The 23,624-nt window shown below is 46.4% G+C and overlaps 1 protein-coding gene across 1 annotated transcript in view; it reads left to right on the top strand.

Annotated features, from left to right (window-relative positions):
* Window positions 1-23,624, top strand: part of LOC146813810 (exportin-5-like) — a 1,013,804-nt gene that overhangs the window by 97,741 nt on the left and 892,439 nt on the right. Inside the window, exons 2-3 of the mRNA XM_085610267.1 lie at window positions 5,499-5,620; window positions 8,611-8,683. Of these exons, the coding sequence (XP_085466393.1) occupies window positions 5,499-5,620; window positions 8,611-8,683 (195 nt within the window). The remainder of the gene's footprint in view (window positions 1-5,498; window positions 5,621-8,610; window positions 8,684-23,624) is intronic.

Genomic DNA, 23,624 nt, shown 5'->3' with positions numbered 1-23,624 from the left:
TCCTGCAATGTTTGCAGTGGATATATTGTGGTTGCAGATTCACCTTGTGCAAGGTCCTACTGGTGGAATTCAAGAGCTGTGTGGTCTGTGTCCGCTAAACGAGCTATTAGGAGAATTTTGTCAGTCCTGTGTTGCAAAATCTAGTAGCAAACCCATTAGCCCCCCTCCTTTTTTCCATAGGCTCGTTAAGATTTCTTTAAACCTATTCCTTGCTCTTCAAATGTAGACTACATTTTTGGCAAAACATTCTTTGCTATCTACGAATCTGAATTTATATATGCATACACACACACACTGCATACATTTACATTCAGATCAATTACATACATCCTTACCTATAAACATACTTACCAATCTTGCTGACATAAAAGGTAGGTTACTGTTCAGTAGGCAGGTCAAGAGAGCCCGAGAGGGCCTGGGCAAACCCAGCTTGCCCAAGAAACTAAAATCAGTCCTTTAAAATTTCCAGTAATTAATTATTGTAAACTCTGGCTCATTCAATAAGTGTCATTGCTATCCCACTGGCGCTTCAAGTGTCCTTCTATTTGCCGTCAGTAGACTCTAACGCACATGGATGAATCACCAGCATGCTTCTTGCAGTCTAGAAAATTCACAGTTATGCTTTATCCTGGAGATGTTGAAGTTTTCTGCTCGCTGTCTTCTGTATTTGTCAAGACTTACAATTGGCTAATATGGAGTTGGACAAATGTTTGTTTTTGGCAAATGTTTTCTTCGGTTTCTGTTAATGCAAATGTTTCCTTGGATTTCTGTTAATATGTGGCATTTGTGTTTACTAGATATTTGCTGGGTTATATGTAGTCTAAAGCCTAGTTGATATGACACTCATTTTTAGGTCGAGCCTAGCACAGCGCGCATGCACTGCTCTATGGGAGGCTTCTGGTGAGCGCTCCTAACTTCTCCATGTGGGTCTGACTCCTCCCATATATCGGATTGGCCTTTGCGTGTGTCTTTCAATAATGAAAGCATGCAACTGGGCAAAGGTGGGTGCATGTCCCACCTCTTCTCCAAAGGTTCACTCCCACAGTGTTTTGCTCTCGGGAGCGAGCAGGGCGCACAGAGTGGCAGCTGCATTCCTGGTAGGTCAGGTTATACTCAACACGCCGTGCTTTCGCTTGTGTTCAATGCGGGCAGCGTGGTCCCCTCCCGCTCAACGCCCAGCCCGCGGCACTTCTTGTGTCAAACGGGCTCTCCCATGGGACTCTGTGGCTGCGGTTCCTGCGCCTGGTCTGTGTGCCCTTTCATATCTGAAGAGTGCATGCATCCCCACTCTGTGCTTGTGTCTGTTGTCTGTGTCTGCAGCGCCAAGATGCTGCTGCGCTTTGGACGCGTGTTTGCATTTTTCTACCCTGGACCGGCCTAACTGCATCATCCTCTAAGTTCTGCATGTTGCTCAGCCGAAGGGCACGCGTAAAAATCCCGTCGAAACACAGGCACTCCCTTGTGTGTGTCGGTGTGTTGTGTGTGCGCGCGCTGTATGCCTTTGTGTTCTGTACTACAGGGATAGCATAAGAGTAACATAACACACACTCCGCTGTATAACAACAAACAATGAACAAATGACACTCACTCGCCGTGTCTGTGTGCTGCTGAAATGTGGATTCCTCGCAACTGCTAAAAATAAAGATCTGAAAAAGCAAGATGGAGCTGCACTGAGTCTCACTCTGTGCGAAGACTTTAGCTCCTAGAATCCTTCCGAGGTCAGGGCGTGGGCGCTCCTCTGACACTTATGTCTTTCGTTTTTAACTGTCTGTTTGTGTTCACAACTGGTGAGGATCCGAGTGTCCGACCCTTACCCTCCCCATCTGCACATGCCCGGATTCTGCCGCATAATTCCGGTATGCTTTTTATGTCTAGACAGCGGTTTTACATTACGTTTCACCTTTCCCCACAAAGCGCTTTAAAGTTAGACTTGTTGCTTTGCAGCTGTTATTTACTAAAAGCGCATCTTTTGAATCGTACAAAGGCTCTTGTGAGCCTCTGCCAAGAATGTGTAAGGCCAGCCAGGGCCGATGGGTTTACTTCCACGGAGGAAGCGAGGATGAGGCATGTGCATTACAGGGTTATTCCCGTACAGGATACGAGCGGGGGGTGCGCACATCTTTACTCTTTCACTGCAGGCAGAAGTGGCCTGTGAAAGAAAGCTGGGTGGGGGTGCACACACGGTTGGCGAGTAAGCAGGGGCAGGGTGTGTTCAGCATGGTTTACTTGTGTACGGTAAGCAGGGATGTGACGTGTACATTACAGTTTACTTTCAGAGAGAGGGCACAAGGAGTGCATTGCAGATTTGAAGCAGGTGGTGCTTATATGACATTTTACTTGGGTAAATTATGTATTTCAGTCTAGAGTTGTACTGTTAGAAAGTAAGCAGGGCTCTGGTGCGCCCAGTACAGCTTTACTTTACAAAGGAAGCCGGGCTCCGATGCGCGCAATACAGCTTTCATTTACAAAGGAAGCAGGCGGTGTGTACATTACACCTTTACGTGTTTGAGGTCCGCAGGTGATGTGATGTCCTCTATACAGTTTCATTTTTGTAAAGTGTGTAAATAATGGTTTTACATTATAAATATAATATATATTTGTCCGTTTTACGTATGTAAAATGAGCAGGGCACTCTGTATTCCGCTGTACTTCTCTACAGTATGCAGGTATATAAAGGATACATATCCGTTTTACATGCGTACTGTAAGCAGCGGGTGGTGTGTGTGTGTGTGTGTGTGTGTGTGTGTGTGTTAACGTCATATTACTACCTGCATTCAGAGGTTACTTAACCTTCACTTCTAGAGACAAAGCATGGATGAAATGCGCATATTACAGTTTGACTTTTATGAAGGGTGCCAGGCAGCTTTAATCGGGGTGTGTGCATTTAAGGATTACTCGTGTAAACAGGGCTGTGAGTGCACGTTCTATTTTTGTTTATGTAAAGTAATAACGGATACATTGTTTAAAATGACAGTTTTACTTATGTACCGTAATTGGAGAAGAGGCGTGTACATAGCAGTGCAGCTCCCGTAAAGGAAGCCGGGATACGGAGTATTATTGTTAATACTTTGATGTATATCAATGCTTTACTTCTCTAAAGTGATCAGACCTTGATGTGTGCATTAAAGTTCTACCTCAGTAAGCAGGAATGGGATTGGTTCGCGGCTGGACCACTTGGGTCAAGTCAGCAGGAGGGATGTGTACATCCCAGTTTCATTGGTGGAAAGTTAGCAAGGGTAACAAGCTTACTTCTATAAAGGAAGAGGGGGTATGAAATAACACGCAACAGAGGCTAGTGAGTGTACGTTACAGCTTTACTCCTGTAGAGTCAGCATGGATATGAAATACACACCAGAGGCTAGTGAGTGTACCTTACAGCTTTACTCCTGTAGCGTCAGCAGGGATATAAAAATAATACGCAACAGAGGAGTGTACCTTACAGCTTTACTCCAATACAGTCAGCGGGGTATTAAATAAGACATAACAGTAATATACCAATATCCAGATATAATAGTTATGTAGGGAAGATGTTTATTGTAGTTTTACAGCTGTTGCTGTATAAAATAAACATGTGCCCGCCGTGCAAATTGCTGTTGAACGCATGTAATGCGCAAGTGCGGAATACAATACTGTACATGTACTGTCTCGTAAATATCGCACTGCTACTTTATATATTTCTGTACGTATCACACAACTACCTGCTTTACTCCTGTTGTGATGTTGTATATACACAATTTAGCTGTTTCAAGTGCATAATGTTAAACATACAAATAAACAACATAAGAGTGAATCCTGACTGGATGAAGAGCATTGTAAAAGGAGTCACTCTTATTTATTAAAAGAACCCTCACTCGCCAACCTAGTTGGTGACGTGCTTAATCATTGGGTTCCCAATAGACCGGCCGAGTGCCTCTCTGGTGTGCTGCAACGCCTGCTAACAGCGGAGAGGGTTTTTGATTTTGTGGAGATGCAAAAAGTGAGGCAAGGCTAAAAACAATTAGTGAAGAGGATGTGTGGAACTGGTTAAATTGACCAGAATCGTCCCCAAGTGGTAGTAAAAAGTGGTCTACATGTTTCAGCCTCCTAAATGTCCGTAGCGAGGCTTTCTTGAGGACCAAATGTCACGGCGGGATACACATGCTAAGGTGTACCCTAACCTGTGACATACAAAAAACGCACAACTTACGATTACCATGAGGCCTTCAGCATTCCTGAAAGCAACGTGGCTGTGCACAACAAAAAACATGAAGAGAGACAAACATGACAACATTATAGACTTAGTGCCATTTGAGGAATTGCAGAGTTGTGGTGCGAGTGACTATACTGACATATGTGCTCTTCATTGTGTAGCCATAAGTACTACTGTCTTAACCTATGGTGGTAATAGTGATTAGAAGTGCGTGAATTTCTAGCACTCACTGCGATTGAATCAAAGGTGACCTGGCAAATACTCAGATTAACAGACAAATCATGCCGGTATCACAATGACATAAGCGCTAACTCAGGCGTTGCCGGTATATTTGATTAATAAAAGAGACTACGTGAACTTGACTTTAAAATTAGCGGCACGGGAACGTGTAGCTAGAGGCATCCATCCAAAATGAAGAAATTGCGAAAAAGAGGAAAAAACGGGCTTGCATGTAATGTAGGATTCCCTCACATCATGGATCCTAGAGGGGGCGGTGGCTTGTAGTAACGCACGATAGTGAAAAGAACCTCAGTTAGTAAGAGGAACAGCGTGACCTTACCTTGAGAGCCATGGGCCTCGTTCAAGTACTTACTACGCCAAAGCCAGACGCCTGTATGGCACCTGGGACACCCGACATTCAGGACCCCGAGGATAATGTAGTCCTGTGACGGGCGGCTATAAGTACCGAAGGGCGCCGTATTCCTGCACTCATGCGCCCTGGAATGTTACTGCTGTTACAATGCCCATCTCCCTCGCTACTCCCCAGATCAATGGCAGTGAGTGTTACCAGGGCACACGGATCGCATACTGCATGTGTGATCTGCTACTACAGCTCCTATGGGACAACAGTAGTAACATCGCGATTAAGCCCTGGGACTGTTGTGGAGGCAGCCACGCTGAGTGACCTGTCGGTAGTGCTCGACGTGTGCAAGGAGGCAATAGCCCAAGCGATATATGGCCCGAGACTGCAGTTGAAACAGCGTTGATTGTATGTATGACCTGAGACGACTGCTAGTGCCAATACCTCTCGCTAAACACCTACAACATCCCAAAGGCGAGACCTATTGGCTATGCCAATGCTTGTTATCTGTAGTAAGTACCAAAAGGTTTGAAAGCAGTAACCTGTACTTTCTGTTGAATGAGTAGTCTGCAGCACCTTTGAATGTCTTCAATCATGTGACCACTGGAGCACAGCAGGTCGCTTTAGATGTAGACCTGCAGCACAGAAGTTAGGTTGTGCTTCTTTATTCATGTATTTTGCTTATAGAATTTGTTTGCATTCTTGTAACCTTTTTTTCCCTCTGTTTAGATGTGCGAAGGATTTAAAGAGGAGTGCCCGTTCTGTATCCCCTGCGGGCTGAAGCTGGCAGACAAAAGGGAATCTCCCGTCATGAGGCATTTTGGACTTCAGCTTCTAGAACACGCCATCAAGTAAGGAAATCAGCAGTCTAGTTTTGTTTGCTAACCTATCTTGGCAGCTGGGGAAACGCTCATAAGGGTCATCAAAAGACCCCGACCAGTGTGGTTTGTTGCACTACCTTCTCTCACAGTTTTAAGGCTTCATTGCGCAGAGACAATTAAGGTTTCAATGCTCTTGCTCTCACTGTTCCATTCTGTCCTCTCCCTCTCATATTTTATCAAGGTATTGCTAACGAGTTGATATCATGCTGCACAGAATGCATGGATGTGGTAACATCAATCAACGGTATACTTTTTATTTCATGCAGAATCAAGTAAGCCTAAGAACTTATTTAAAATGTGGCTTTATTTACCACGTATATGCACTATGTATCTGCTCTAAAGCACTTTTTAGTTTTAACATTAAAATAATTTGCTATGGTCTGGTTTAATTTGTTCACATGTTCTACATACATGTACAATAAGTAGGGCAGCCAAACTAAGCAAGTTATATAGGGAAATTGGAAGGAAACTGAGTTAGCAAGAGTAAGAACAATTTTAGCTCAGTCAACAGGTAAAATTGTGTTGATCAAAATGAAGTCCTTCGAAATCCCCATTTCATTATTCTGTGCTAAATTGCTTCCCTATACAAAAACTTTTATTCAGGTTCTTCTGAGTAATGCAAATACTAGGATATTTACTGCCAATCACGAGGTGAATGCGGAGTAAGTTGCTTTTATAGTTAATAGTAGGGGAGTAATTATATGCTCTCTGGGAATACCCCTATCCACTCTCTGAGAGTTTCAAGGGTTGGATTTCTAACTCATGCCACAAGGACGAAAGAGGAGTTCCGGGACACTGTGGAATTCTAAATCCTCTTTCGATAATGGATAACACGCTCAAGGACGGCACTAAGAAATAGGAGATGTATTTTAAAAACCTAACCTGGTGCATAAAATGTGAATTGTAACCGCACAGAATATAAAAATCAATTTAGTGAAACAGGTCATGGAAAACGGGAGTAGTAAGCAAAACCTTACCATGGTTGAGCGCTGTATTCCAAATGCCCTCATGCTGTTTCTAAGCACTATGCTAACTTAAGCTGCAGCGGTAAACAGCAAGTCTAATCTTAGAGTTTCGGAGAGGATTCGCAGAGCATACCCTTGTTTTCGTTTTGAACAAGCAAGTTAGCTCTTTCCCATCGCAGCTTGTACGGGGCTGGTGCATAAACAGTGACCGGTTGAAGGCCACTTCTTCTCGCTGTTGCCTTCGTCTTAGGTTGATGCTGCAATGTGGCGTGATGACGTACCTTTCTAATTTATGGTTCAATACCAAAAGGTTTGATAAGATTTTATTATCTATCTTCTCACATATTTTAAAAAGAATGATGCTGCTACGAGACACTAAATCAGCAATAAGACGCCATGGCAGAAAATGCACGAAGTCTGTTATCATATGAAAAAACAATCTTGAAAAGCTGGTGCATAGGGTGCAGATCTTTTAGTACTTCTACGCTTGTCTAAACCCAAGTCTGAACAGGATTTGTCACTGTTCATGAAAGTAATAACTAATCATTCACCTAGAATGAGGGCCCATTATGCGGCTTTCATTCTATTCTGCAGAGGAAATGGGATTATTGTGTGCATAGTCAACTCGAGGCGTAACATAGCCTCAAGAGGTTGAGGAGTATTTTGGAAAAAGTTACTTGTCCGTAAATTACAGCAACCAAAATGTTTGTCATTAAGGGGGCAAAGATAAACTTCTTAACCTAGTTAAACAGCCCATTTGGTGAAATAGGTCACAGTAGGTCTAAAAGACAAAGCGGACTATATCAAAGAAAATAAAATTTTGGAGTGTCTTTTATCCGTGATTGTTAGCAATGCAGATTGGATACAGAACATCTTCTTCTAGATGGCCCCTTTAAGTGGATATCTGTGTTGGTCTTGATGGAGTCTAACTGTTGTGGGGAAAAGGTCACAAGTCAAGACTATTCTGTGAAGGCTCAGCTGCTTTAGTATGGAGGTCTGTTGATACAGCCACTCAAGCCTGCTTACAGAGCGAAGAGTATCCAACATTACCCTACCCAAATATGATGGTTACCATAGACTATTATTATATAGAGGCTTCGTTATGTAAGGAAGTGTTTGGGCTTTGTAAATTGATGCGGATTCATTCTGCGCAACTATCTGCTTGCCTTTGATCCTGTACAGCGCTCCTCTACCTTTTTGGCTGGGTCTACGGTGTACATATACCACATACAAACATTGGATGTTCTACTCTTCCTTCTGTTCCTCCTCTGCCCTTCAAGTGGAGCGTGCTGCAGATCCTTTTCTGAAAGGCACTACAAGCCACCTCAAAGTGTTTGGTGCCTATATCTTTGTTTTTAAAGCAGCAGTGTTTCGTATTATAAATGCTGCTTCTTCATTGTTTTTTAAGATCCACAATGCTTCACGATTTTCAGGTGTTCAGAACATTCCATAACATTTCAACATTCATACCTCTTTTTTTTAAGGTTACTTTTTTATTTTATTTATTTTTATAGCGATTTGTACTCCAAACACTTGACAGTAAACCTATGAGGACCTTGAAACAGTTTGCCCTAGTCCGAGAGACATCAGTTCTGTTGTATGAAGATTGATAGAGTTCATGAAAAATATTTGTTTGTTCTATCTGATGGTTGTCAAAGTATGTGAATAGGAAACAAAGATAGGTAACGGGCTGAACCCAACTTTCTGAAGCAAAGACACCGGTGCGCATCAACAGTTGTTTCAGATGCATTGAAGTCCTTGAAAGTAAAACCATTATGATGTTTAATTACATTTTTTGAAACCACCTTGTGTCAAATATGGGTATAAGTTCTCCTCAGTTTCACCCTGAAGACTGAGTTTGACTGATGCACGTTATCTAGAGAAGCCAAGGCTCAGAATGATAGAATTGATTTAATCTGTGCAAATGCGAGGGAGTCTGATTATGTTAAATGTCTTTAGCTGTTTAACTAACTGTAGTTATTCTTCATTTGCCAGATTTCGCTGGAAGTTTATATTTCCCAATGAAAAAAAGGAACTGAAGTCTAATATAATGGAGCTGATTTTTAGTGTAAGTACCATAATTATATATAGAACAAAACTGTCTTCAATGGACTGTCCTTGGTTGCTTAATCTTGAAAGAGCAAGCATTTGACAGAGAAAAAAGGCTGCATCAGGCACTGTAAATCGTATAAACATAAGTGACTCAATCATGTTTCTGCTTAAACATTGTACAAAGATATCTGGATACTTTCTTTTTGTTGCTTTACTTCCAGACCTACATTACTAACTGCCTTTTTACCTTCTGGCAGTGGACAGACTTGCACTGTTTGGTTCTTTGCAGTGCCTTTTAAGTTTACTTTTACTTGCCCACAGCACAGCAAACACATCTACTACTATCTCTACCTCCAACACGACCTTCACCTCTCAAAACATATCTGGTCCAACTTGCAGCAGTCCAGTCCCCAGGACTATGAGGTTTCCCCATATATGGTACACATATTAGCCCAGTTCTGCAGTAAGGTGTTGCTTCGCATTTACTCCTAAGTCTGCCTTGTTACATCTACTTAACATCAACAGAATATGATTAACTTTGTTCCTTGACCACTTTGTGGTGCATCTATCACTATAGATGTGGTGGCTGGCCAATCCACCTCATGGAGTTGGCACTCCATATTGGCAGAGAAGAAGGCAGAAGAGCTCTCTGTTGGTGGAGTGTCTTCCATATTCAAGTCTCTTAATTAGATGAGCAAAGCCGCCGGAACCATAGACTGTCAATGTTTTTTTTTCTTTTCTCTTAACTTATTCCCAATAATTACCCTACTCAGATACTGGCCCTAGTCATCAACTGTGCTACTTTCACTTATTTCAGTTCTAAAATTTACTTTTTTTCCTCACGAGCCTATTCTACATCACCTCTGTCTGCATGTTGCGATGAAACTGGCTAACGTTCAATGTGACATGGATCTCTTTAACAATTTCTGATCCTGCGTTCACATACATCTGTCCACCCACCAACTCCTCAAAACATTCTTACTTTTGTTGCTAGGCTATAAATTTACTTTAAAGAAATAAAAAAAAGACGAGGCGTTTTGCAAAACAGAAACAAGATGGTTTAATTAAACGCTGTGGCTGGTAGAGTCTCAACAGCATGCGTCTGAGGAAAGTCTATCAAGGTACCGGCTGACAATATATACAACTTGTGAGGTACAATAAAGCAATTCCTGCCTTCTCGAAGAAGCATCTCAGTCATAAATAAGCAAGTTTGGTCATCTGATAATGGAATGGAATAGATTGCTCTCGATCTCGTGTGGCGAGGGAGGGAGAGAATTGGCTGAGTGTTCCTATCTACATCTGAAATCTAGAATTGTGGCACTTTGTGAGCCTTTGGCCAAACATGTTGTATTGGGGCAAATATCCTCAGACCTATTGTGGTGCAACTAACTATCTGTGAAATCGATCAGGGTTTTCCCAGGGTGCCCGTTTGTCTTTGGGCTAAGTTAGATCCCACCTGTGACCTGTCACTCGATGGTTGTGGGCTGGGGTTTCAGGACCTGCCTGATCACATATCTGACTCTGGGTTGAAGGGAAGGTCACCTTGGGTGAATCAGACAGCAATCATTAGAACTCCTTAAAATAATATGGCAGTCATTGATATCATTTTTATCAACATTCTCCACATTGTGTGTACAGTTGTCATAGCGTACATTGACACTGTCTTTACTGATATTGACATCGTTATTCTTGCCTAGATCAAGGCATACATCATCATTGTTTCTACTGGTAATAACGTTATGCGTGTATGGATTATGGCATACATTGATATTGTTACTGCCGGTACCAACAGTGTTGTGCGGGCATAGATTATGGCATACATTGACATTGCATTTATGGATGTTGACATTATGTGGGCACAAGTTATGGCATACATTGTCATTGCGATTGCCATTGTCGGGCTGGCACATATCATGATATTCATTGCCATCATATTCACCCATTCCAACTCTCCAACCCCCCCCCCCCCCCCAGTTGATTCTTCGCCTACTCTATCCTCCTCGTATGTCATGACCGTTCTAATATTCGAAAGCATGTGTGTCTGTACTGTCTGTTACTTTTTCCTTAGATGTGTGCATACTACTTAAGGACTGCGTTTTTTCAGCAGGAAACCTTCACGTTCGAGGCATATGAGCTGCAGATTGTACACTTAGCATAGATCGCCATCTGGTGTTGGGCCCGGATGTTTGCAGTTTGTTTTTGTTCTTTGGACAGTCTTTGGAAGTCACGAGTTCGGTGACTCCTCCTTCGGTCCGTACTGCGCATGGGCTTCGGCTCCATCCTCAGATTGTTTTTTTCCGCCATCGGGCTCGGATGTGATACTTCGTGCTCCGGCTTCGAACTTCTACGGTTCCAGCCTCGACGGAAAATCCTCGTTCTTCGAGTTTCTTCATCTATCTTCATCTCTCGAAGCGGCACTTTTCTCCATCCCGTACATCGGCACCGGCCTTCGGGCCCGCCTCGACTCCGGTCCCGGCAAATGGAAAGGACTCCGTTCAAAAAGTGCCCAAAATGTGGGTCTAAATTTCCCCACACCGACCTGCATCAGGTGTGTAACCTTTGCCTCTCTCCAGAACACGAGGCTAGAGACTGCCCCGCCTGTAAGTCTTTTCGATCAAAAAAGACCATCCGGGATCGAAGAGCTCGACGCACCATGGCGCACTCATCGACCGCAGCTCCACCGGACATCTTCGGAGACGACGCCGGAGCTTCGGGGCAACTACACGCCGAGCAGGAGGACGACGTCGTCAGCGCTTCCGAGGCCGACGACTCCGACGTGGAGGACATCACACCGGCGCAGCGGGTCATGAGTACTGTACCCCCTCCCACCCCCGCGCCCAAAACCAAAGAGACTCCGGTTACACCCTCGCCTGCAGGCCTGGGTAAAACCAAGCACACAGCTTCTATCACCCCACCTTCGGGCCCGGTGTCGAAGCCTCAGAAGTCTCACGGCAGCTCGGGCTCGAGCCAGCCGACGCCTGGTGCCGATAAACCCCATCCGGCACCGAAAAAAGTGATACCCAGCTCGACTCCGAAGCCACCGGTGCCGAAGCCTGGACTCTCGGTGCCGCCAAAACACAAACACAAATCTGTCGGCACCAACGCTCCGGCGCCGAAAACTCATTCGACGCCGAAAAAACCGGAGGTTCCAAAAAAGCATGGCGCACAGAAACCATCGAAACCCTCGGCTCCGAAAACATCGGCGCCAGCGGACGATTCGGTGCCACTGGACCTCTTTACACCAGACCCTTTGCAAAAGACTCTATTTAAAGATCCAAAGACTGGGCTATTGACTTTAGTTGTCAAGAAAAGACGTCTTGACACACCGGCTCCTCCTCCACCGCCCAAGCGGAAGGACTCTGCTACTTCTCCTCTCAGAGTGCCCTCCCCACTACCTCCTCCTCCACCTCCTCCACCCCCTCCCCCTCCCAGGTCTCCGCCACCCTTACCTCATCGCTCCCCGACCCCGTCCCCAGATCCGGATTACGGGGATCCAGATTATGACCCGGCGGATGCCCCAATGGACCCCACTCCACCGGGGACCCCAGACCCATGGGAAGACTACCAAAACCCTGACATACCAGATATGCCTCAGGACGACCTATACCCATCCAGGCCGTCTCCCCCTGAGGACTCCTTAGGGTTTCACCACTTAGTGCAGAGAGCAGCACACTACCATGGGGTGGAAATGCATAGTGAACCAGTGGAAGACGACTTCCTACTGGACACATTTGACATTCAGGACAAGTCCACGTCTATCTTGCCCATGCTTAAAGGTGTCACCAAGCATGCTGCAGAGGTGTTCAAAGACCCTGTCAGGGCCAGGGTATTGAACCCTAGAATAGAAAAGAAGTACAAGGCGGCACCCACAGACCCTGCATACATTAAGGGCCCTGCTCCCTTAGATTCCCTAGTTGTGTCCACAGCTAGAAAGCGGGCTAACTCCCAGTCCTCAGGAGAAGCCCCACCGCCAGATAAGGAATGCAAACTTCTAGACGCGTCTGGCAAACGCACCGCCTCCCAAGCTGCAAACATGTGGCGCATTGCAAATACACAAGCGCTACTTGCGCGCTATGACAGAGCACACTACGACGAGCTTGAGGCTCTTATGCAGCACCTCCCCGAAAAACACAAACGCAAGGCTCATGACCTGATACAGGAGGGTAAACTAATTACGAACACCTCCATTAAGTGTGCCCTCGATGCAGCCGGCACTGCTTCTAGAGCCATAAATACCAGTGTCCTGCTTCGTCGCCATGCCTGGCTCAGGATCTCAGGGTTCAAGCCTGAAGTCCAGGCGTCCATACTAAATCACCCCTTTGACCAACAAACTCTCTTTGGGCCAAAGGTGGACGAAGCATTAGAAAAGATGAAAAAGGACACAGACACAGCAAAGTCTATGGGGGCACTCCAATCACAGGCCCCTAAACGCTCCTTTCGACGCTCATCCTTTCGTAGCACAGGCAGAGGCTACTCCACCGATAGCGCCTCTACCTCCTACAAGTCCCCTCCTCAAAATACCTTTTCAAAGGGCTACCAAAGGGGTGGTTACAGAGGCAACAACAATAAGGGCAGGGGCAAAACTAACACCACCCGTTCTGCAACCCCGCCCGCACAATGACTTCCCTTCACTCCCCCCAGACCATCCCACTCCGGTCGGGGGCAGACTACAAAACTTTATCCACGCATGGGAATCCATAACATCGGACAAATGGGTGAACCAAATTATTCGGTCAGGGTACTGTCTCGAGCTAACATCTACCCCACCCAATATCCCACCAAGGCACCGTCCAATGTCTCAAGAACATTCCACAGTGCTCAAACAGGAGGTGCTCTCCCTCCTCCAAAAACACGCTATAGAGCAGGTCCCCGTCAATCAGCAAAATCTAGGGGTCTACTCCCTGTATTTCCTTATTCCAAAGAAAGACGGGACCCTGAGGCCCATTCTGGACCTCCGGCCTCTAAATGCGTACATACATTCAGACCATTTCCACATGGTCACCCTACAAAAAGTCCTCCCGCTCCTCTGTCAGGGGGACTTTCTCACTACCTTGGATCTGAAGGACGCATACTTTCACATTCCAATACACCCTTCTCACAGGAAGTACCTCAGGTTCGTGGTGGACGGTCAGCATTACCAATTCACGGTTCTCCCCTTCGGGGTCACCACCGCACCACGGGTGTTTACCAAATGCCTAGCAGTTGTAGCAGCACACCTCAGGCGTCAACATATTCACGTCTTCCCTTACCTAGACGACTGGCTCATAAAAGCCACGTCCTACAACCAATGTGTGCAACACACCAACAGCACCATTCAACTACTCCACCGGCTAGGCTTCAATGTGAACTACCAAAAGTCCCACCTCCTACCATCTCACACAAAGCAATATCTCGGGGCAACTATAGACACCTCCAAAGGTATTGCCTATCCAAACTCAGCCAGGATCGCAAGCATACAAGCCTTGCGCAAAACATTCCTTCCTCAACACTCTCTTCCAGCAAGAGTGTTTATGAAGCTCATAGGAATGATGGCGTCTTGCATTTTCATAGTGCCCCATGCAAGACTCCACATGCGTCCACTTCAAGAGTGCCTAGCACGACAGTGGAACCAGGCCCAGGGTCAGCTGACGGATCTGGTGTTGGTGGACGGCCGCACCCATCACTCTCTGCAGTGGTGGAACACCACAAACCTTTCCAAAGGGCGGCCGTTTCTGGACCCAGTTCCTCAGGTGATTCTAACAGCGGACGCATCGCTCTCCGGCTGGGGAGCGCACCTCTTACACCTCACAATGCAAGGCCTATGGACGCCACAGCAAAAATCGCTCCACATCAACCATCTGGAGCTCTTGGCGATCTTTCTAGCCCTAAAATCTTTTCAAAAACAGATTTCGGGCAAAGCAGTCCTCATTCGCACAGACAACATGACTGCAATGTATTATATCCAAAAACAGGGGGGGACACACTCTCCCCAGCTCTCCCGCTTAGCCCAGAGCATATGGAGATGGGCAATTCCCCAAAACATCTTTCTCCTGGCACAGCACGTTCCAGGCGTACAAAACACCATGGCAGATCTGCTCAGCAGACAAACGCAACAACTACACGAATGGGAACTGCATCCACAAGTTCTTCACCCATTCTTCCAACAGTGGGGGCATCCTCCGATAGACCACGAAAACAAAAAATGCCCAAGCTTCGCCGCCAGATACCCACACCCATTGTCGAAAGGCAATGCGATATGGATGAACTGGTCAGGCAGATTTGCATACGCCTTTCCACCTCTCCCACTAATTCCGTTAGTGGTAAGGAAGCTACAGCAGCACTCCCTCACACTCATTCTGGTAGCCCCAACATGGGCCAGGCAGCCGTGGTACGCCACACTACTACAGCTATCGGTGGTACCACATCAAAAACTGCACCTGTCCCCATGCCTCCTAACCCAGAACCATGGAGAAATCAGGCACCCGGACGCAGCTCAGCTCAACCTTGCGATCTGGCTCCTGAAATCTTAGAATTTGGATACCTTAACCTTCCCCCTGATTGCATGAACATTATCATGGAAGCCAGACGTCCTACCACTAGAGCATGCTATGCCGCAAAGTGGAAAAGATTTGTAATTTACTGCCGTAACAATACAATCAACCCTTTAGATGCATCCATACAGCACATCATATGCTATCTGCTCCATCTTCACAGGTGTAACCTGGCATATTCATCCATACTCCTACACCTAGCAGCGATTGCTGCTTATCTACAAAACAGACAGCATTTATCACTGTTCAGAGTGCCCGCTATTAAAGCCTTTATGGAAGGCCTTAAACGAGTAATTCCTCCCAGGGCACCACCTTCCCCTGTATGGAATCTAAATGTAGTTCTTACACGGCTAATGGGTCCACCCTTCGAACCAATGCATAAATGTGAGCTACAGTTCCTCACCTGGAAAACAGCTTTCCTCGTAGCTATCACTTCCCTTAGAAGGGTTGGTGAAATACAAGCGTTCACTATACAGGAACCCTTCCTACAAATACATCACAGCAAGGTCATACTTCGTACAAATCCGAAGTTTCTGCCCAAGGTCATTTCCCCCTTCCATCTCAATCAATCGGTGGAATTACCTGTCTTTTTCTCGCAACCTCAATCTGTTGCAGAAAGGGCCTTACACACACTTGATGTCAAGAGGGCTTTGCTGTACTACATACAAAGAACGCAACCTTTCAGGAAGACTAAACAATTGTTCGTTTCCTTCTCTCCACCACATAAAGGCAACCCCATCTCTAAATCGGGGATAGTTAGGTGGATTGTAAAGTGCATACAAATTTGCTATCAAAAGGCAAAAAGAACATTATCTGTTCCACCTAAAGCCCACTCTACTAGAAAGTTAGGGGCTTCTATGGCTTTTCTAGGGAACATACCCTTAGATGACATCTGCAAAGCAGCCACATGGTCAACACCACACACCTTCACAAAACATTACTGTGTAGATGTGCATCCCAGGCAGCAAGCTAGTGTGGGCCAGGCTGTACTAAAGACACTTTTTCAAACCGCTGCAACGGATACCGGTGGTCGCCGCTAAGGTTGGGTACTGCTATATAATCTATGCTAAGTGTACAATCTGCAGCTCATATGCCTCGAACGGAATATGCTACTTACCATTATGCATCTGTTCTTGGCATGTAGAGCTGCAGAGTTGTACACGCCCACCCGCCTCCCCGGCTACCTGTATCCGTTCCAGTCCATCTTATTTAGATACAACACACATGGGTTTCTCACTGTTATTGCTACGCTCCATCATTTCCCTGTTGGCGAAAAACAATCTGAGGATGGAGCCGAAGCCCATGCGCAGTACGGACCGAAGGAGGAGTCCCCGAACTCGTGACTTCCAAAGACTGTCCAAAGAACAAAAACAAACTGCAAACATCCGGGCCCAACACCAGATGGCGATCTATGCTAAGTGTACAACTCTGCAGCTCTACATGCCAAGAACAGATGCATACTGGTAAGTAGCATATTCCTTGTAGGAAACCACACAACAGAAGTACAACAATGAAAACTGGCATTAGTGACATGAATAGTTTGGACACCCATAATGGGACCCACTAAAAGATGCTATGCAACCAGTCCAGCTCCGGGGCACCTCCCTCCCTCTTCATGTCGGTTTGCCGACAATGTAGTTCTTTGATGGCAGGAGCTAATGTCTCATTATCCCTATGATTGTGGGAATAAAAGTTCAACAGGAACTAAGATTTGGGCCCCATGGTTAAGGTATTATGCTCTAGCAGTGGATAATGAGGAGATGGGCAACAGTGGCTCATTGTCGTGACCCTATTCCGAGATGTACCAATACATGCATGTGCTTCCCTGATACGGCTTGTTAATACTGTAACTTATGTAAAAAAGATAACCTTATTATGTGTAATGTATATGTCATCAAATGCTGGCTACTGTTGTGTTAATAAAAACAGTAAAAAAACAACAAAAAAGTACAACAGGAAGCACCATTCTTGGCACACGCCTCACCCGCCATCGCTTCCATCAAGTCCAACATGTACCGATGTATCACCGTAGGGCAGGTGGCTCTCGGATCCTCCTAGATAGCTTTTAGGCCGAGCTCAGTATTATGTGGAAAGTCCTTATGCTGAGCTCAGCCAAAATAATCAGCAGTTCTTTTCCTATGAACCTAATGCAACAGAGTTGTTTTCTACTGTAACGGATGTTGAGACAACTCGGACAGATATTCTCCAGGGATGGCCAGTGTTGAGGTGTGTATGGTCAAGAGGGCGCAGAGGCCCCACCATCTGTGAACGAGCTGGGTGCAGGCAAGTTCACTGCATTGCGAGTACATATCCATCAATGAGGAGGTGCCCCATTGCAGGTCTGGTATGTGCAGTATCCCGCCACAGTTTTCGATTTTATTTGTTTTAACATCAAGAGTGTATAGTACAATGTGACACACAGTTGGCTTATCAAATAAAGTTACATTTTGCGAATGCAAGGTGCTGGCATACAGTTGATACAACACATCACTACAGTGCAACAGCGACAGTGACCAATCATACTCCATACATCGGCTGTGTTTGCGGAGGCAACCCTGGCTTGAGAGAGAGAGAGAGTGTGAGTGTGTTAGACAGAACCTCTACGAGCAGCAATATCCCGCTTCGTGACCATAAGGGCTGTCCCCAGGAATGTTCAGATTGCCCTTGTCCCCTTTAAGCCCTCGAGGACACACCGCAAAAGCGTGCGAGTGGGCAGCCCATCCCAGCACCCCTGTCAGTTCAGCCACCACTGCTGACCAGAAGCTTTGAATGATAGGGCATAGCCAAGCTACATGGTAAAAAGCAGCAGGAGCATTGCCACACACACCGGCGGCAAGCAGGGTGTGGGATCAATCCCGCACGGTTGATCCGGGCTTGAGAGAGATCACCATACAGGGAATATATTTGGATCAGGTGTAACTTGGAAGAAGTTGTGATTATTCTGGGCGCCATCAGTACGTCCCGCCAATAAGCATCCTTAAGGGGCCCCAACCATGCCTCCCATCGGACCCAAAGATGGTCTAAGGTGCCTGGGTGTTAATTTCCTATGTGCTGGATATTTTAGAGAGTCCTCCTTTGCCCAAGCTACCCATTAACAGCTTAGCCCCCAGTGGACTAAACTCTGGATGTGATGCATCATGAGAGTGATGCGACTGAAGTGTGTGTCTTTAGCTGGAAGTATTTATAAAATTGTGTGTGGGAGAGGGTATGTGTAGTTTGAAGTTCTTAATATGAGAGTGGCTAAAACTAAGAGTAAATCCTCATCAATGTCTGCTCTATCTTCAGCCCCTGTCCAAAATGTTGACAGTAATGTTGGGCCCAGAGACACTAACAATGATGAGCTGGTGGTGTACAAGTCTCCAACAGTACTGATTGACTCTTTCCCAAGCAACTCTACTGCTGGACAAATTGTGGCTCTTGATATCGTATGTGCCAATCTGTTTGCTTGATCTTCTTGCACAATTGAGCTCTCTAATCGAGAATACTGATCGTGGTGGAAATGGTGTTAATGTTGATACTGGTACCCTTTCTAAGGGGGAGGCCAAGAAAGGGGATGAGAGGTGTACATTGAATATTCATAATCGCCTAACCGAATTAAGTGAGCTCAAATTAATTGTCAAGCAACTAGTTAGAGGTGTCACTCCTGAGAGCCACTGTATGAACTCTTTAGGAACAACTAAATAGGAGTCACCCTTCTGGTATAAGCAGAGGGAACGTAGAGCACACTAACTCCCAGCATTATAATAGAGCATGGGTGGGCATGGGTTCCAGAAATACCAGCTTGCATGCTGAATTGCAATCTAGATGCGTAGCCCCCTAAAACTTGCCCTGACCCTATGCTACATTTTAAGTACAAGGAGCCCCCTTGTTCTAAACCCAGTGAGGTTGCACCAAGGGTTATATCACCTGCTTCTCTATGTGCTGCTCCCTGGGACAACCGTAGAATCGCCAATCTGGGGTCAATACCAGGAAAAGCCAGGTGGCACTGCATTCCCAGATGGCTCTAAAAGGGGTGTCTGGTTTATACTCACAGGGGGATAGACAACGTGAGCAAGAGATTACTAGACCCAGAGTATTGAACAGATGCTTTGGCCCTATGAACCCGCGCAGTGAGAGCAGAAGTCAAGTGTTCAAAGCATGTGTGCTGTAGATACACATGCTTTGCACAATTCTGCCATCTAGTGTTGGGCTTGGCTGATTACAAGTTGTTTTTGTTCCAAGAAGATTTCTGAGTCACAAGGCTGTGTGACTCCTCCTCTGTGGAATACTGCGCATGGTCATCAACACCATCTTCAGATTTGTTTTTTTCCGCCAAAGGGTTTGAATGTAGTATCTCATGCTCCGGTTTGAGTCTCCTTCGGTCCGTGATATATATCTTAATGGTATTGTTTCGATCGTTATAGTATACATCTCATACTAGATTTCGTACTGTGTGTTCGACTCGCCTCTTTGGTCTACGGGTGACGCCCGGCCGGGCAACACTTCTCTATTTCAAACGAGATCGAGAATGACCTGCTGATGGAACGCACTTCGTTTGTTTCTGCCCGAAGTGCCATTACAAATACCCTCACACTTACCAACATCCTGTTTGCAACTTATGTCTCTCGCCGAACATCGAGAGGACACCTGTGAGGCCTGTAAGTCTTTTTGGTCTAAAAAGACTCTTCGAGATTGAAGGGATAGACGACAAGAGATGCAGCGCAAGCAAATGAACGATGTCCCAGGCGTCTTCGGTCAACAAAATGAAGAGGAAGAGGCATCAGCTGCACAAGAAGAATCGCTTTCCATACATGACTCGGATGCAGAACCCTTAATCCGGAGAGGACTCGGCCACTGTTCAGCCAGCACAAAAGCAACTTACCGGTAGTTTTTCTACTCCTGCTTTGAAATCCAAATCCTCAGTCTCCACTGAGAAAACTGCTCCTGGGCCACCACTGCATACAAGCCATGGCGTGCACCGAAAACGTGAATCAAAACCCTCTCCCTCTGGCTCGGCTCAGAAAGTTCAACCTACAGCAGGGGCCTCTGCATCCCTTCCACCCGAGACCAAAACATCTCACTCTTCGGTCTCGGCATCGAAAAAAGACTTTGAGAACCGAAACTTCTTCCATCGAAGACATGGCTTCCTACACCAAAATGCTTTGTTTTCGGTTGGAAATCTCCCCCAGCCAGTCGTCTAGCAATTTTACCAAAAGCTCTATCCGAAACAAAAAACACTTCAAATTCAGCCTTGAACAAAGAAAATGATGGTACAGCCACCAAAACAACAAACTCCTAAGAGGCAGTTAAGTTTTGAGGAGACTTTGGATATTCCTGTTCAACCTCTAAAGAAGAAAACAAAGGATGCTGCAACTAGTCCTTTTCCCATTCCTTCTTCACCCGTCCCACAATCAACACCTCCACCACCTCACTCCCCACAATTGTCTGAGGCTGGTAATATTTCTCCTCAGTCAACAGTAGATGAGGATCAAGATATCCCAGATGACACACAATAAGGGGTTCCTTGGGAGGATTATAATACTGATCCTCATCTTGACACTGATCCTGATTTATACTTAGCCATCCATCATCACCTGATGACTCATCTGCTTATCAGGACCTTATAGCCAGAGCAGCCACTTTTCTCAGGTGTAGGAAGGTGGATATCTGACTATGGTTACCCCCAACTTTTTGCCTAGTGTCTAGCTGGTTTTTCGACTTAGTTGGCCTGAGATCCTGCCATTCAGGATCTCAGCCTATATGCTCTCTCTTTAAAATGGACTCCATGTACCCTAGGTACATACACAATTGGTAAGAATCACCTTATTGGACCCTGTACAGTGTACCCTAGGTACCCAGGGCATAGGTGTACCCTAGGCCTCCCAGGGGCTGCAGCATGTATTATACCACCCCTGATCTGGCCTTCCAATTTGACACAACTGGCTGATCACTCAGCTGGGGTAAGTTGGTGTATCCACCTCTTACTTAGGTGTAGTATGCCTATACCTAACCTTAAATGGGACACATGTTAACCTATAAGTCACTCCTATGGCAGGCCTTAACAATCCTGAAGGCAGAGTGCTTGGTTTCATGTGAGATGGTGCTCTGGCATGAGCCGAGCCTGTCTGCAGTGGTCGGAACAACTTCCTTCTACCGTTTCCAGATATCGCCATACCATATACTCTTAAGTGCATTATGAACCTCGCGGTTAAATGCTAACTTTGGTTTGGCTTTATCAAAACATGTCGAGTAAGGCGTCATACGAATTGGAATACTAACCCCTCGCCAATTCTGGCGACGGGGTTAGCATTACACCCTTCTAGAGGGACACGACATGTACAGAACCTGAAACCCGGGTAAAATCAGACATAGCCTCAGCTCCACAAAATGGACGCTGCCACCACAGACACAAGTCTGCCCTCCTGCTGCTGGGAGTCCTTCCAGCTTGGGAGACGTGGACAAAGGGTTTCCTGCCAGGGGAGGTGCGAGCACCACCCCAGACAGGATTTTGTGTATTGGTCAGGTAGGGCTTGAATAGAATCAGACATGCCTGAGGCTCACAAGGAGCCTCGGTGCATATGCCAGTTCAAACTGGTCCTGGGGCACACCAGCCCCGGACCTGGGGTGAGCTGGACAAAGGATTGGGGGTGTAACCACCCCCCTTCCTGGTCCCACCCTTAGGGAGGGACCTAGCAGGTAGTCCGGCCCCTAGAATCCGCTTAAAGGTAGGAGCTGTGTCCTAAGACTTCAGACATCCTGGAATCAACTTGAAACTAAGAAGAAGACGGGAACTTCGACGTTCTGCTGCACAGAAGACTGAAGGAATTCTCCCCTATGGTCAGGGAGTGACCATCTTGCTAACGCAAGCACCAACCAGCGAATCGACGTCTGCTTTGCCGCCGCCTCCCGCCGGAGCCCGAGCCCAGAGACCGACAAGAACTGGACCTCCAGACCTCTCACAGCCCGATACACAGTCCCTGCAAAGAAGGAACCCGTGGAGGCACCGAGACATGTGGAGCCAGCCATCTTGGAAGACACTCGACAAGCTGCAAGCGCGACAACAGAGGCTCCCTCCGAGTTGTGCTTTGGGTCCTGGGAAGCCCAACATCCGAGCAGCATCTGCACCAAAGGTGAGCCCCCTAGCATCTCCACGATTTGCGTGGGGCCCCTCTGCACTTTGCGACTCGACGCGCCTAACCGGTCCCTGGCCCGTTGGCTAGTGGCCATCTTGGCGAACCTTTTTGAAAACTACGACGCTGGTCTGGTTGCTCCAGACTGGCCCCTGCTTCCCTCCAAAGGAGCAGCCCCTCTGACCTTGCTGGTCAGCGCTAACAGCTTTCTTCAATTCCTGCGACTCCTGCTTTTGCCAAGGCTTGTTTGCTTCTTCTGAGTCGCCGACACCGCCGACAGCGAGAGCCTGCGTGGGACAGCTCGTGAACCGACTCCTGGACGTCGTCGACCTTCAGGGACCACGTGGCTGCAGAGACAAGCTACACCTCTTCACCTGTTTGCACCCGACATCGCCTGGTACCTACCTGGTGCCACGCCGGTCACTGGCTAGTGACTGTGAACACTGTCCCCTCTGCTTACAGATCTTCTACAACTCCGATCCATCCTTGGATCCACCGCATCTCTTCTGGACCGACCGCCTGCAGCATCTTTGTCATCAGGCTCCATTGAACAAATAGACGAAACCCGATGCACTTCGAGCCCTATGCACCCGCTTCCTGTGGGTGAGGTAAAGCTGGCACTCCGGTGCACAAGTGTAGAGTAACATCTCTAATGTCTAGGTTTGAAGTCTTAAGTTCGTAGTCCATCCAGAAGACCCTTCTAGCAGTAACTTTTGAACATTTACGCACCCATTGAAAACATATGGGCGCCCGCGTGTAACTTTCCTCACTGCACACGCGACCCGTGGACCTCCTGGTCACTAACTGAAGTTAGCTCCTTGTAGGCCCAGCGATTCTAGAGGCCCTAGGCCTTCTCCCTTTCCTGTTCGTGGTACTTGTACCACTATTTTAGTATATGGTTCGAGCGGCCACCAGGGCCTATCCATATAAAGTGCAACTTCTGTATATTGTGACACTTTCTTGTTTAACGATTTGTGCTCCTGTGCTCATAAAGAGTCTAGGGGATACTTTGAGTAATAAATACATATATATTTTGAATATATATCTGTGTGGTGTCCTTTCATTGGTATAAAGGGGGGTTACATATGGTAAAACAGCTTGCTTCACATGCCTAAACGAGTTTAGCCTGAAAGACTGCTTAGCCTACGCTACCACTAGGGCAGCTGGTCCGAAAAGGTTGACTTACAACCACACCATAAGGGTTGCTTGGCATGGTACAAGGTGGTCACTTTAACTAGTGAACATCATATACCAGGCCAACTTCTCACATCAGGTACCTTTATATAAGGACTCCATAGAGGATTCCCACTTTGAAACT

Source organism: Triturus cristatus, chromosome 6 (assembly GCF_964204655.1).
Source record: "Triturus cristatus chromosome 6, aTriCri1.1, whole genome shotgun sequence".
NCBI classification, from domain to species: domain Eukaryota; kingdom Metazoa; phylum Chordata; class Amphibia; order Caudata; family Salamandridae; genus Triturus; species Triturus cristatus.
The sequence above is the reverse complement of the archived record's forward strand: the minus strand, read 5'-3'. Positions and strand labels throughout refer to the sequence as shown.